Source organism: Mastigoproctus giganteus, chromosome 3, assembly GCF_048544385.1.
Source record: "Mastigoproctus giganteus isolate SK-2022 chromosome 3, ASM4854438v1, whole genome shotgun sequence".
In the NCBI taxonomy this organism is placed as follows: Eukaryota; Metazoa; Arthropoda; class Arachnida; order Uropygi; family Thelyphonidae; genus Mastigoproctus; species Mastigoproctus giganteus.
This window is the reverse complement of record NC_143577.1, coordinates 232,161,120-232,176,379: the sequence shown is the minus strand read 5'-3', so window position 1 is coordinate 232,176,379 and position 15,260 is coordinate 232,161,120. Positions and strand designations below refer to the sequence as shown.

General features: G+C 36.1%; 1 protein-coding gene across 1 annotated transcript in view; it reads right to left on the bottom strand.

The window, feature by feature from the left end:
* Window positions 1-15,260, bottom strand: part of LOC150088839 (carbohydrate sulfotransferase 1-like) — a 73,954-nt gene continuing 58,694 nt past the window's right edge. The window contains exons 2-3 of the mRNA XM_090370336.1: window positions 7,964-8,108; window positions 1-1,193 (exon numbers count right to left, since the gene is read on the bottom strand). Of these exons, the coding sequence (XP_090226462.1) occupies window positions 1-1,193; window positions 7,964-8,096 (1,326 nt within the window). The 5' untranslated portion in view covers window positions 8,097-8,108. The remainder of the gene's footprint in view (window positions 1,194-7,963; window positions 8,109-15,260) is intronic.

Genomic DNA, 15,260 nt, shown 5'->3' with positions numbered 1-15,260 from the left:
TCATAAAGGACTTTTTAAAATCAGAGGAACTTCCTTTCCTAGATCCTGTGGTGATGTTATTAGTTTATAGCCAAGTTGTTGCAAAACAGATGAACACAGAGACTGAATTTTGATGATGTCACCATAGCTAAGACGGTGTTCCCATTCAAAAGGCACTTTAGAAGAGTTCCTTCTTGTAGAATATGGATCAATATTGGCTGTTTTACGAACTTGTGTGTGAGTTTTTAAGAACTTGTCCACTGTACTTGAGTAGGGTATACCAAGTTGATGATATAAATTTTGCGTTTCTTGAACAGGGTTAATACCTAGATCCTCAAACCGTAACTGGATAACATCAGTACTGTTATTTTCCTTCATTTGTTGGAAGATTTGAATATCTTGTGACATCTCATCGCATAATTCTCCTGGATCCACACATTTTGTTTTGTTGCACCAGTCAAGGACTTTTCTTGAGTTTATGATTCCACGTGGATCACGAACTAGAAAGATTACTTTGACCTTAAGACCACGGTTCCGATTGAGGAGCTTCTGAATGTGCTGAAGACTTAGTCGTGTTACTTTCATAACCTGTAGTGGTGATCGCTGGCACGCTTCTGATATAAATTTTGGTGAAAAACAAGAATTAGAGTTCATTTGACACATCGACCAAAGAAAATGATTTCTCTGGAACAGAAACTGATGACTTTCAGGCATTGCCCAATTGATATATGTTAAAGCATTCCTAAAATTGCATCTTAGTAGATCTCCAAGTAGAGATAATGCTTCAGGAATTCTGTGTTCTGAAATTCGAAGAGCTTCACTCATGTAATGTAATGGTTCAAAATGATAGAATGTCCTCCAGTTTTGCTGAAGAATATCACCAAGAAATGTAGATCCAGATCTAAAATAGGTTGCTACAACTACCCTGATTACTTCAGTGCCATTTACAGTAGGAATGACATGAAGAGGATTGAAATTGTCAGGAATTTTTGGTTGAAAATTCACATGTGTATATGCTGCATTAGGAATTACAAGTGTGGGAGTCCTGTGCAACATTTCTGGTTTTGAGTCAAAAGTAGATTGGGTGATTGTTGAAAACTCAAAAGAAACAACTGTTTCATTATTGTTAGTATCACTATAGATCTCTTCATTTAGGTCCCATGACTGGTTATATAAAGCAGAAAGATTGGCTAAGGTATGACTAGGTAGGTGCTCTGCAAAAAAAAAAAAAAAAAAACACCAAAGTTATATACTTAATTTAGTGGGATATTACAATTACTAAAATGCAAGAATACAATCAGTAAAAATACAAATATTGTATTATGAAAAGTATATTTTAATTTTCCATACATAAGGACAATTATGCAGCTCCATCTATCATGTTGAATGCTACATCATTTATGACAGTTTTAAAATAAACCTAACTCTTACAATACATCTGGTGATACATACATTTTATAATGATTTTGTTTGTACAGTATCTGCAGTTGTACAATGTCATGTTTGGTGGAAGAGGACATCAATCAATGGTAATCACGTTCAGTGTTCTTATATTCATTGCAATTGAAAAGGAGAAATTTATAGGTTCCAAAGCTGCAAAAGACTGTTTGACCTTATTCACAGATAGTAATGCAACTGGTGACTTCAAATCAAAGCTACTTTTAGTGTAAGTGACATAGGGAGAATCCATGGGCTTTCAGTAATGTTTCAGTCTTTGCTGCCAGTGATTTGGAAATATATTAAGAAAGCATAGATTACTGCTTTCTGCACTGTTTTGTATCAGATGTTAAAGCATTTGAGGCATTTTTAATCCTCGACAGTTCTCCTGGTCAGCTTTCTCATATTGTGGATCCTCACCCTCAAGTTAAAGTAGTGTTCCTTTCCCCCAAACACCTTACTTATTCCAGCCTATAGACCAAGGGGTCATTTTTACCATCAAGCAGATTATTTGAGATGAACGGTGGCTTAGGCTAATGCTGCTACTGACAGGAAGGAAGCAACAACTCTCGTGCAGTTTTGGAAGGAGTATAACATCTTTATAGCAGTGAGAAACATTGCTGCAAGCTTGAAAGATATCAAGCAGTCCACTATGAAAGATTGCCTTTCCCACAGTTTGTCCATAACTGTGAAGATTTCCAAGATAATGCAAGAAAATATCACAGTGGAATTTTAGATATAGCAAAATACCTTAACCTAGAAGTGGATACCAAATATATAAATCAGCTGTTGGAATCTCATGACCAATGATTTGATACCCAAATATCTCTTTGCATAAATATGAATTCTATTATTCCTTCAGTATGTTATTCAATTTGATCTACATTATTAATTATTTCTATTGGAAAGTATAGTGTAAAAAAATTCTTCATTTGTGTATAAAGTGTTTTGCACTCCCATGTTAATTTTCCTGTATTTCATATACTTGCTTCTCAATGCAAGCAGCCAAATGAAGCAGTCAAAAAATAAATTTTTTTGGATAACAAGATATTTATCCAAAATAGTATCAGAATAAAATTTATTCTGATACTATTTTGGATAAGATAATTGATCAGCATGACATAGCATACAAAGCCAGTTCAAATAATGCATCATCCACACCTTTTGAAAAGAAGGGAAATGAGAAAATTCTTTGTGTAGGAAACACATCCAAAGATAACATTTCTCCATAAAAACGACAGATTCTATCATTTCAAGCCCTACTGATGTTACACGTTGCTTATATAATATATACTCCAGCAACTGCTCTCATACACTTTTTTACTCGTTTTGGACATAATTTAATCGACAATGCTACTATCAACTGTTGTTCAGAGATTTTTTTTTACATCCTTGGGGTCATCTAAAACCAAGTAAATCTGATTGGTCACAAAATATGCGTCACTGAAATGGCATCTTCTGTGGCTTTCACCAGAGGTGCTTCCCATTCTCCCACCACTAGTTTGTGCTGAGCACTCACTAGTAGTGTGATGCATTTTTCATGACTGGTACAATATCTCAAGTTCTAGTGAACTGATTTACAAAATTCAAACGCCATTAGTTTGAATGTCATTGAACTGCATTAGAAAAATGCAATAAAACAAAAAAAAAAGTGCATGTGTACCTTGTACACACAAAAGATGTTTTGTTTTATGTGAAAACATGTTTGGCTTGGAAGACGTTAGCAAAATCCAAGTCTATTACCCATTTGATTGTAGCTATTTGTTGAATAGTATGATTGCAACAATACAAGTATTTGTCATATGACATATGTCGTATTTGTCATTTGACTGCAACAGTACAAATCAAAATACCTAAAAGAAACTCGAGGGATGTTTCACATAAAACCATCTACCATGCATGCTCGGCACACGTGCAACTTTTTTTTCTTTTTTTTCTATTTGTGTCAAAGTAACTATTATGTGAATTGGTTAAGCCACCTTTCAACTGTTTGAAATAAAGGGGTGCTCTTACGAATAAAGGCTTTTAAGTTCTGCAAATTGCAGAATCTGGAGACTAGGCACCTGCAAGGTGATCTGATTCAGGTGTATAATGGATTGAGCAGGTTCAATACTGATGGGATTCTTCCTCTTGCTCAGATTACAAACCTGAGCGGGCATAAACTGAAATTGAGGAAAGACAGTTGTCGAATAGATGTGCGGAAATTTGCCTTTAGCCAGCAGGTAGTTGATTGCTGGAACAAACTTCCATCTGTCATTGTGGAAGTTGATAGCTTAAATAAATTCAAGGCAGAACTAGACAAACATTTGGAATGAATGGTTGGGTGAAATGGGAAGTGTTTTTTTTTTTTTTTTTTTTTTGGCTGATGCTGTATAAGCTTGCTTTCTTGCATCGTAGGCCTCTACTAATGCCAATATTTCTTGGCATTATTAGCATATTACCTTGTCAGCTGAATTACTAATCATTTTAGAATTGTATAAATGCATCATCTTTGAAACAAGTCTGCAAAAATATTAAATTAATTATTTCATTTAAGAAAATAAACATACATTTTGCTAATCATAAGGAATATGAGCATTTACTTATAAACACAGTTACATAACAAAAGCAGTAATAAGCCCTCTTATTAAAAATAATCCTTAACCAAATCTGCCATGAACTTAAAGTAAGGGTGGACAGAGACTGTAAAATCATATGGAAGGACTATTGGTTTCAGGATGTTATCTCTGCCAGGTGGTATCCAATTCATCCATTCATCTCTACCAAAATTTATGTCATTCCTGGACAAGGAAGGATTTATGAGTTCCACTAAATTCACACTAAATCAAGTGAATGTTTTTGAACTGAATTCCATGGATTAGAGATATGCCAGTGAAACAAATTATTCATCAGTGGACATAAAATTTCTCTTTGTCAAGGCATTTCTGTGTGAAGTTGACTGACATCTGTATAGGACTATAGAACTCACTAGAACAGTACCTTCTGCCATCCATTGTCACCTCTTGGTAAAGTTTATGGTGGATTTCCACTTGGCCTCATCTGTTGAAAACACTTTGACAGTCAGGCCATATGTAGCACATTATATACTTCCAGTCTATCAATGGCTCTTCAATTAGAGATTTTGGTAAATCATATTGAGGGAGGTATCATTCAGCAATAATTTTATGAGTTTACAATTTCCCCCATTTGATTTGGAGTGATGCTTCAGTGTAGTGTTTTTCACATGACAGCCATGTCATAGCATGTTCAAGCTATTCTTTTATACCAGGAGAGGCCTAGCATGTTTCGTCCATGGCTATACTGAAATTGCCACAGTGCTTAAGAATGCACACACACGATAGTGCATTCAGATATGTGCTGCAAAAGAAAAAGCATTGTTTTCCCAAAGTTTCATGATAATAGTTATTTAGTTCTCAGTTGCTGTTGCATCCAAGTTTTCCTTCTCTGTATGGACTTAGTTCACATTTAAAGCATTACTACATGTTGCTTCCACCTTTCTGTGGAAATTTCTTTATTTAATTACATACAGTGTTGTTACAGTGGAGCTTGAAGCCAACAAAGGTAATATTAATGTTTAAAACTTTCATTTAAATCACATCCACTGGACCGAGGTAAAATTTGGGGGGGTGAGCAAGTAGTTTCTCTGCAGTGAAGCAGATTTTTTTTTTGTAGTTATGCCACAGTTTGAGAATAATTCAGGGTTTTTATAGAGGTGTAAATAATTTCATCAAGAGAAAATCTGTGCAGTAAAAATCTCAGCAATTAAAACTCTATTGGGGTTTTTTTTTTTTTTAATATTATTATTAAATTAAGCATTTTCTGGACCATCTTATAATGCTCAGTTGAGCATTCTGCCTTTCTCACATTTATAAATTGTAACAATTTACTTTTATGGATAAGTGAAAGGTAGTTCATCACTAATAATATTTTTATGTAAAAATGTTGACCAGCTTCAAGCCTGGAAATTACTTTATAGCAAAATATGTAGTGGAGTTCATTGGGGATCATGTTTTGAAGAAGCTGTAATTTACATAATTTGTTTCGGTCATTTACAAAGAATCTTATAGACACTTAAATGTGGTATGTTCAGTTGTTTTTTTTGGATGTTTTGCGAGTGGATTTGCCCAGACTTAACTGGTAGGCTGTTTAAACTGCAGTTAGCTGAGCTCCAGCAATGGTTGCTTCCTGGGACTCATCTTACAAATGCAAATGAAGAGTCCTAGAATAGATTTTTTACATAGGGAATCTTTTAGGAAAGTCAAACAAAAATCTTGACTTGCACCATTATTTTCAAACTGACTTATGCCACAAGTTGCAACATTAAGAAATTCAAGTGGAGAAACTGTCAAGCTTGATGTAAATTCATTCAACAGTACACCTATAGCAGAGGCTATATGAGCTAAATCCCCCAATAGCTCACAAACAGTAAACAAAAAATTCAAATTTCAATTAATTTTATTACAAGTCAGGGCATTTGTAGTACTAACATTTTTACTTCTCAGGGCAGTCTTCTTGTAACTCCACACACTTGGCACAGCAGTACTGGAGTGCTTTAATCCTGGCTGCATAGAATATTTTATGAAGGTCCACCCAGAGCTGCCATAAACTCATTGCCAGGGACAAGATGGACAGCTGCCAATTTGCTTTTTTAAGGTAAGGAAAGAAATTAAAGTCAGGCAGGAAGGCTGGATCAAGCAAAAGGGAGATGTTGAAGTAACTGAAGCCCATACTTGTAGACTGCAGGCACAATAATGATGGATATGTAACTTGGTATACTGTCCTGCTGAAAGAGTGACTCATTCACCAGTTGTTCTCATAGCACTTTTTCTTCATTTCGCCTTTTAATTGAATCAGAAGGTTTGAATAATATGCTCCAGTAATAGTTGTACCTTTTGGAGGAAATAAACTAACACCACTTCCCTCAGAATCTCAAAAGGCAAGTGTCATGACTTTTCCAGTTGAAGGAATGGACTTTACCTTCTTTTTTGGTTGGGAGAGAGGGTGGAAGTAGTGTTTCCACTGTTTAGATTTAGGCTGCTATATAGTCTTGGGTTGGAAGTAATGGACCCATGTTTTTGTCCATTATTATGAAATGACATAAGAAAAAGGAAAGCTGTACCTATACATGGATCTGCTGTAATTAGACACAAATTTTCCCTTGACATACTGAACTGACTAGATTATTATATAACAAATACATAAATGCTCCTTCGTGGTCAGGTGCAGAACTTATAGAGGATCCGCTATAAGTTCTATGGCTAACCAAATTGATATGAATGGTGTCTTAGAAAAAAAAGTTAAAGTAATGCAGAACTATCTGGACAGGCATGAGTTATACTGCAATCACAGCATGGATTTGTTAAAGGGTGGTCTTGTCTAACCAATCAAATAGGTTACTATGATGCAGCGACCAAGGAACTGGATGCAAAAATTATATACTTGGATTTTAGAAATGCTTTTGATACTGTTGCATGTAAAAGACTGCTGTACAGACTGGAGCAATGTGGCATTAAGAGCAAGTTACTGCTATGGATAGAGGGATTGTTAAGTGTAAGAAGACAGAGTAGTTATCAATGGGCACTGCTCTTTGTGGACTAATGTTATTAGTGGAGTTAAAAGTTCAGTGCTGGGGCTATTGTTTTTTTCAATATTTATCAATGCTATTGATGAAGCTATATCAGGCTTAATGTCTAAGTTTGCAGATGATACAAAGATTGGCAGGGTGGTTAACAACAGTCATCAGGGTGAGCTACTGCATCAAGATCTAGGAAAATTGGGTCAATCGGCTGAGAAATGGCAGTTGATGTTTAACATTGACAAATGCAAGCTACTACATATGGGTGATAGTAACGCCAGAGTAACTTATCAATTGTGTGGTACTACACTCAGGGTAACAGAGAATGAAAAAGACCTGGGGGTAATTGTGCAGTCAGACATGCTGCCAAGACAGCTCATGGGATTTTGTCAGTGATATACAGAAACTTTACTAGTAGGGATAAGGAGGTGATTATCCCTTTATATAAGACCATGGTTAAGCTGCATCTTGAATACTGTATACAGGTTTGGAGGCCTCACTTTAGGATGGATGTAGATCTGCTGGAATGAGTGCAGAGAAGGGTAACTAGACTGGTGAATGGACCAAAAGGGTGCTCTTACCTAGAAAGGCTTTATTTTTGCAAATTGCAGCATCTTGAGACTAGGCAACTGCAGGGAGATCTGATTGAGGTGTTTAAAGCCTTAAATGGTATTCTTCCTCTTTCTCAGACTACACACATAAGGGGGGCATAGATTCAAGTTGAGGAAGGATGATTGCAGGATAGGTGTGCAGAAGTTTGCCTTCAGCCAGTGAGTGGTTGATTGTTGGAACAGGCTTCTATCCGTTGTTGTGGAAGTGGATGGGTTGAATAAATTCAAGGAAGAACTAGACAAATTCTTGGAGGGATATGGATGGGTGAACTGTGTAGGTTTTTTTTTTTTTTTTCGCTGATGCTATATAAGCTTGCTTTCTTGCATCATTTCCCATTACTACTACTACTATATACTCTACCTGGTCTGTCTTTTAATTTTCCAGAATGCCGGAGAGTATTCAGAGATATCCAACGATCAAAACCCACTTGAACCAGCACCAGACATGCTGCTATTCCAACTAAATAAAGTAGGAATGTTTTTGTCCTTAACATAGTTAAGCTGCCCTGCAACAACACAATTATATATTATTACTAGCCAAAAGGCTCTTCAACACAGAAATAATATGATCAATGCAAAGATCATCTATTCAAGAATGAATTTCTATTTTAGTAAAACATTACAAAAGGTGATTATTTATATGCAAAATGCACTTCAAATATACATCTGAAATATAGAAAATTTGAACTCTGAATAATTTCAGCTTTCTATAAGAATTTAAAAAGTCGTGCCTGCACCATTTTATGTCATGTTTATGTGTAAAGGTCCACAGTCTAATAACTAGATGCTCTATTTTTATTGAAATAACAGCATTAGCATATGTTCTGTTTCATGGGATGCATGTGTATATGAACACATAAACAAATTGCATTTTGTTTTAATGAAACAAATAGTGAAGTCCTGGTAACAGTCTACGATGAAGAGCAACAATAAAATGAGCACTCTTTCATAAATGGAAGTAGGGTCTACAGTCAGTCAGCTGCCCCAGGCCTGAATATTGTTTAAGGGGCCCTGGACATTGTTGCAAGTTATGGACAAGTTTAGTTAATGTATGCAGCGTGTTACATTTTAGCACATTATGAAATAGTAATAATTTATTTTTTATAACAAAATAAGTGAACCCTTGATGTGAAAATTTTTTTCCAAAGATTCCTAAAATATTCTAAGTAAGCATTGAAATAGATTTTCCCATGTTCCAAATTTATAATAACATTTCTGTAGAGGAAATTGGGAAGGAAATGCTATGAAATTGGAGTTGAACTTAGAACCATTCAGGTACAAAGCGAATACATGTTGAAAATTTGGTATCAATCCACATTTTTCTTGTCGGTTAATACAAAAACATACCTTTATTTATGCCAATTTTTGTAGTGGAGGGGGGAACAAGGGCTATGAAATTATAACTAGACTTGAAATTTTCCCAAGGACCAAAAGAACAGGCTGAAATTTTGGCCTTTATCTGACTTTTTGTTCTAGATTAATATGAAAAATATACTTTCATTCGTACGAATAGATTTCTGTGGTTGGGGGACACTGTGATTGATCATAAAAGCTTTCCAGGGACCAAAGAAACATACACTGAAAATGCGATACTGATTGAACTTTTTTTTTCTATTAAGTAATGTCTAAACATCTGCTAACTTACTTCCATTACAAGTTAGGTAATATACAGGGTGTTTCAGTTAAACGTTTCAGAACTTCTAAGAGGGGTAGGGCACATCCTGACAACTCGAAATCATATAGCAATGTGGGGTCGGAAATGCTTTCCTGAAGTGGTGTTGTACACAGAAGCACCATAAAGAAAAGAGACCGTAAGTGAGAAATCGTTTTAATAATACATGAAAAGAAGCAAAAGGTACATGGATTAAAGTAAGTGTTCGAAGTTTCTTCCACGGGCTACAATGCACGCCTCACATCTCCGACGCATGGACATCCGAACATTCTGGAATACCCCAGGCGAATTTCGAATTTCTTCGGCAGCTACTGCGATTCTTGCAACCAGCTCCTCAGCATTGTCAACAGGGGTGTCACAAACTAGCGATTTCATATGACCCCAGAAATAAAAATCAAGACATGATAGGTCGGGTGACCGAGCAGGCCAACGCACGGGACCACCACATCCGATCCACTGTTGACCAAATGTGACATCCAGGTAGTTACGAACATCTCCGCTATAATGGGCAGGGGCTCCATCGTGTTGGAACAACATTGTCTGTTGCGTCGATGCAAAAAAAATGTGCTACAGATCCCCTTTTTCCTGCTGAAGTGTTTTCCGATGAGGCATCCTTCACAAGGGAAGGAATTTTCAACACGTATAACGACCATATCTGGGCGGTCGAGAACCCGCATGCAATACGACGTCGTGCAGCACAGATTCGATTTTCGGTCAATGTATGGGCCGGTATTATGGGAGATCACCTCATCGGACCTTACCTGTTACCGTGTCGTCTAACCGGACCTATCTACTTGATCTTTCTGCAGCAAGTATTGCCACAACTTTTGAGAGATGAATAGATTTCTGCATCGACGCAACAGACAATGTGGTTCCAACACGATGGAGCCCCTGCCCATTATAGCGGAGATGTTCGTAACTACCTGGATGTCACATTTGGTCAACAGTGGATCGGACGTGGTGGTCCCGTGCGTTGGCCTGCTCGGTCACCCGACCTATCATGTCTTGATTTTTATTTCTGGGGTCATATGAAATCGCTAGTTTATGACACCCCTGTTGACAATGCTGAGGAGCTGGTTGCAAGAATCGCAGTAGCTGCCGAAGAAATTCGAAATTCGCCTGGAGTATTCCAGAATGTTCGGATGTCCATGCGTCGGAGATGTGAGGCGTGCATTGTAGCCCGTGGAAGAAACTTCGAACACTTACTTTAATCCATGTACCTTTTGCTTCTTTTCATGTATTATTAAAACGATTTCTCACTTACGGTCTCTTTTCTTTATGGTGCTTCTGTGTACAACACCGCTTCAGGAAAGCATTTCCGACCCCACATTGCTATATGATTTCGAGTTGTCAGGATGTACCCTACCCCTCTTAGAAGTTCTGAAACGTTTAACTGAAACACCCTGTATATATGGTGCAATACATTTCAGGCACATTCAATTTTTTTTATTTGAATTAGTTAAAATTTGTTTTTTTTTTTTTTTTTTTTTTTCCTCTCTCTCTAATTAACTGAAGTGAAAAGTAAGTAAATATAGTTATCTTCTTATCAATGAATTAATAAGGTTATAACTTTAGAGAACACTTAATAAAACTCTAGTTTTACATTCTTGAAACTTAGCCATTCAATTTTAATTAAAACTATAATATTTATTACTCTCCTACTGTATATTCCTTTCTTATCAATCTCTTTTCTCTATATATACATATATCTTTTCACAAATAACACCACTTTCATGAGTATTACATAATAATACATGCAAGGAGTGAATGGACTGTCCTACAGCTACGGTGACCATACATCCTTTATTTCAGGAAGCTGTCCTTTAGATTTATTTATTTTTCAAAAACCCACTTTTGTCCTTTATTTTTGTTTAGTCATTTAACTTTTATTGTATGAATGGAACCACTTAATACATGGTCTGATTGCACAAAATCCTTTTGTAACACTTGCTTCTTATAACGTTGTGGCTCAGTTAAAATGCATAGTGTCTTTTAGTATTAAGCACGTGTTTCGAGGAAGACCTGGTGTAGCAAGTATGCTTTGCACAGAAAAAGGCTAATGAAGTTGATGTTGAAGTTGTATTAGTAGCTGATCATTAGAATAGGGTCCCCCTCCAAGCTGCCTCAGTCTTAGGTGTTTATTCCCCCCCTTCCCGCTGTTTTAAAATAGGAAAACGAGTTACAGATTTTAAAACAGCGGCAAGGGGGAATAAACACTAACTAATGCTAACCACAGTGGTTAGGCATGTCAACCACTGCCTTCCTCCTCTTCTTCTCGCCGCCATTTTGGAAGGGAACCCTGTTCTGAAGTTTTACCAAAATTTATTCATACTTTTACATCTACACAATTAGAATTGAAAACTTTAAAGAAATATGTGATGATGTACATGTTCAGTAGGTTATAGCAAAACTAGATGGTTGACTCGTTTGCCAGTTTGACTCTTGGAATGTATAAGACTTTAAAGGGAAAAATAAACTAATGATAATGGTATCATTTCCCCTCTCAGATGACATACACAAGCAGACAAACCTAAATTGAAAATGGATGGTTGCAAGATAGATGTGCAGAAATTTTCATTCAGCCAGAAAGCAGTTTATTGTTAGAGTGAACTCTCACCAAATGTTTTGGAGGGAGTATTTTTAATAAATTAAGGTTTGCACAAATTATTAGAAGGAATGAGCAAATTAAGGGATTTGAGGTGGGGGTGAATTCTGGTTTTTAACTATTATAAATCATTTTAAATACTGGAATGGCCTGATTGAAACACTAAGATTTTCATACAAATATATGCAGAAAGGTTGGCAAACATGCCCAATAGCTAAGTCCAAACTAGTTCAGCCACTTAGATATAAAATGGTCAGTCCTGGAACTTTATTGTCAAACCTCATTATGTTCCAAGAAGAAAGTATTAAAGGAATTGAAGATGTTAAAGAAGGGCAGAATAGGCAAAAATCTGGCTGCTGATTATTCATAATTGGCAGCTAGACTTTTTCAATCTTGACATAGAGTAAATAAGTTATACATGAATGAATTGGAGAAAATAGGGATACGTGGACATGCCTTTACTTCATGCAATAAAACAACAGCACTATCTGAATTAAACTTAGCCACACACTCAAGGATTGAATTTAGTATTTGTACTATAATTGTAAGAGGGTGGTGTGAAAAGTAATGCCTCTTATTGCACAAGATTTGAGAGAATAGAAATAAATCAAAAAGAAAAAAATTATACTCATAGATAAGAAAATTAGTATTGTATTAACCATACAGTGACAGAAGCCCCAGTCTTTTGCTACACCAGACAAAAAAATAAAACAAAAATACCTATGATTTCCTCCTGACACAGGCATCCATCTTGCTGACTTCTGTATTTCTCCAGTCAGTCTCAACCACCTACAGAGGCAACTTTGAACTTTACCAAAATCATTGCCTCAACCAGATTGGCACAATTTATTCCAGTGAATTATCTGGGAAATGGAGCCTAGGAGATGTACTTCAATCCACTGCAGGTCCATCTCTTGAACTTGAAGGACATCTTTTCTTTTGACTATGTAAATTTCTATGGTGAGAACCAGATCAAAGATATTACTTTTCCAGAGAAACTCTTTATAAATAATTACACTAGCCAATTTGTGTATTCTTATGATTTCCTTTTGATATGTATGCTGTTTTATTATTTACATATTGGATTGCAGGAAGTTCTTTTAGGCAGCAAGTTGTTGATTACTGAAATAAGTTTTCTCCATTGGCTTTTGCAAGCAAGTTGTTGATTACTGAAATAAGCTGCCCCCATTGGTCACCTGTGTGAGGAGGGAGTCAAACAGGTAATTTATTTTATTGTTTGTTTATTTATTTTATTTTTTGTTTTGGCTGGTGTAGCAAAAGCCTCAGGTTTCCTTACACCATATGATGTAAACATCATATGCATGCCTTGCAGTTACATTACGTACACTTAGATTTGCATGTAAATTAGTCAATACAAGCATTCTTTTCACTTTAAAAAAAAAGAGTGAGGCATTGTTATTCCATACCCACAAGTGACAGCCTTGTATTTTAGTATGTGGTGAATATAATTGTAAGGTGTATTCCTTGTGAGAGACAAGGACTACCTGATATATCTTTAGGATGCAGGTGGCATCTTTGGAACCATGGCATACTACAAATTTGAAGTCAGTTTTTTTTTTTTATTAAGAGTTATATTCTCCTAAAAATAATTATATTTGTAACACACTTTTTTTAAAAATAGTTAGGAGGTTACCACTAGATTAGAGGTTCCCAATGTGTTATATCTTGCTTCCCTTTAATATTTCATATCTGGATTAGTGGGATGATTTGTCTTCATTTCATTAAGTGACTTCATGAAAACAACACACACCCTCCCAAAAAACCAATTATGGCCACCAGTTGTTCTCACACTTTGGAAATCTCTGCACTAGACTTCTGTCAAGATTAATTGCCATAACCTTGTTAATGGCCCAGCTATAAATAATATTTTGTACACTTTTATAACTGCTTACAGTTACTGATATTATTTATTGCTTTGTACATTTTTTAACATCATCTGCATAAGTTAGAATAGTATAACATGGTTTCTAGATGGTATCCAGAAAAAAAAAAAAAAAAAAAAAAAAAAAATTGTCCAACAGTAAAGCTCCACACAGCAAAAAAGGAAAAATATGCTCAGAGAAATAGAATTCAGAAAAAGGGGGCAAACCCCCCCCCCCCCCATAATAAAAATAATGTGGAATTTTTTCCCTTTTCTACTGGATTTTTTGCAAAATAGTCATCTGGTTGATCTAAACCGACACTTTTGCTCTTCCAGGTAACAGGCTATGTGGTATCATCTTTCTTTGTTCTTAGTGAATCTCAGAGAAAAAAAAAAAAAAAAAAAACAGACAATTTAAAAAATTCATTCCTGAGGTTCTTATTTACCGGGGACAAATTTTTCCCAGGGTTATATATGAGCTGTACCAATAAAGTTCCCAGACTGGTGCTGTTGCTGTCATGTTCGATAATTTAAAAATAAACAGAAGTGGTATATTGTAATTCAAACTTCCTCCAGCAGATGGTGGCACAGAGATTATCCAGTAAGCTGACAGGTTTCAAGTAATAATCAGTTTGATGATTCATCAAATTCTGCATGAATATTTAAAGAAAGGACGGTCTGTGCAAAATTTGTGCTGTACAGCTTCATAGATGAGCAGAAGCGACAAAGAATGTCATGCAAAGACTTCATCCAAACTTGTCAAGATAGTCCTAATTTCTTTGACTATTGTCATTGGAGATGAATGTTGAGTATTTCAGTATGACCCAGAGAGAGACAAAGCATCAGAGTATGCAGTGGACTTGCAAAATCATCACCAAAGCCCAAATAGTTTTGTTTACAGAAGTCCAAGATCAAGACGATGCTGGTGCCTCCGTAGCCAGGAGCAGCAGTGCATAGCACACGCTTCTTGATTAGACCGGGGTTCGAGCCCGTGAGCCACCAAATACGGAGGATGCGGAAAGGTCAGAGAATGACCACCACATATCCCCAGAGCAATATGGCCTTAGTTGCTAATGCTCCTAAAAACCAAATAACAACAACAAGACGATGCTGATCACATTTTTCGACAAGCATTGTTTCACAAGGAATTTGTACCTGAAGGGGAGAATGTCAATGCTGCGATCTATGTACAGATGCTTCAAAAACTATTGAAGTATTTCAGTGATGAATCATAGATGAATTCCATAGATAAATCATAGAGTTCCTGTTTCCAGAGACCTCTTCAGTGAACTATTGAAGTACATTTCCTAGGAGAAGCTGAAATTGAGAGAAATGCAGCTGGATTGTATAGATCAACCAACCGTCCTACTCTTCTTCCAATCTAGCACCAATTGGACTTTTTCCTCTTTCCGAAGTTAAAAACTGCCCTCAAAAGAAAGAGATTTCAGAATGTTGAGGACATAAAGAAAAACATGACCAACGAACTGAACATCATCTCT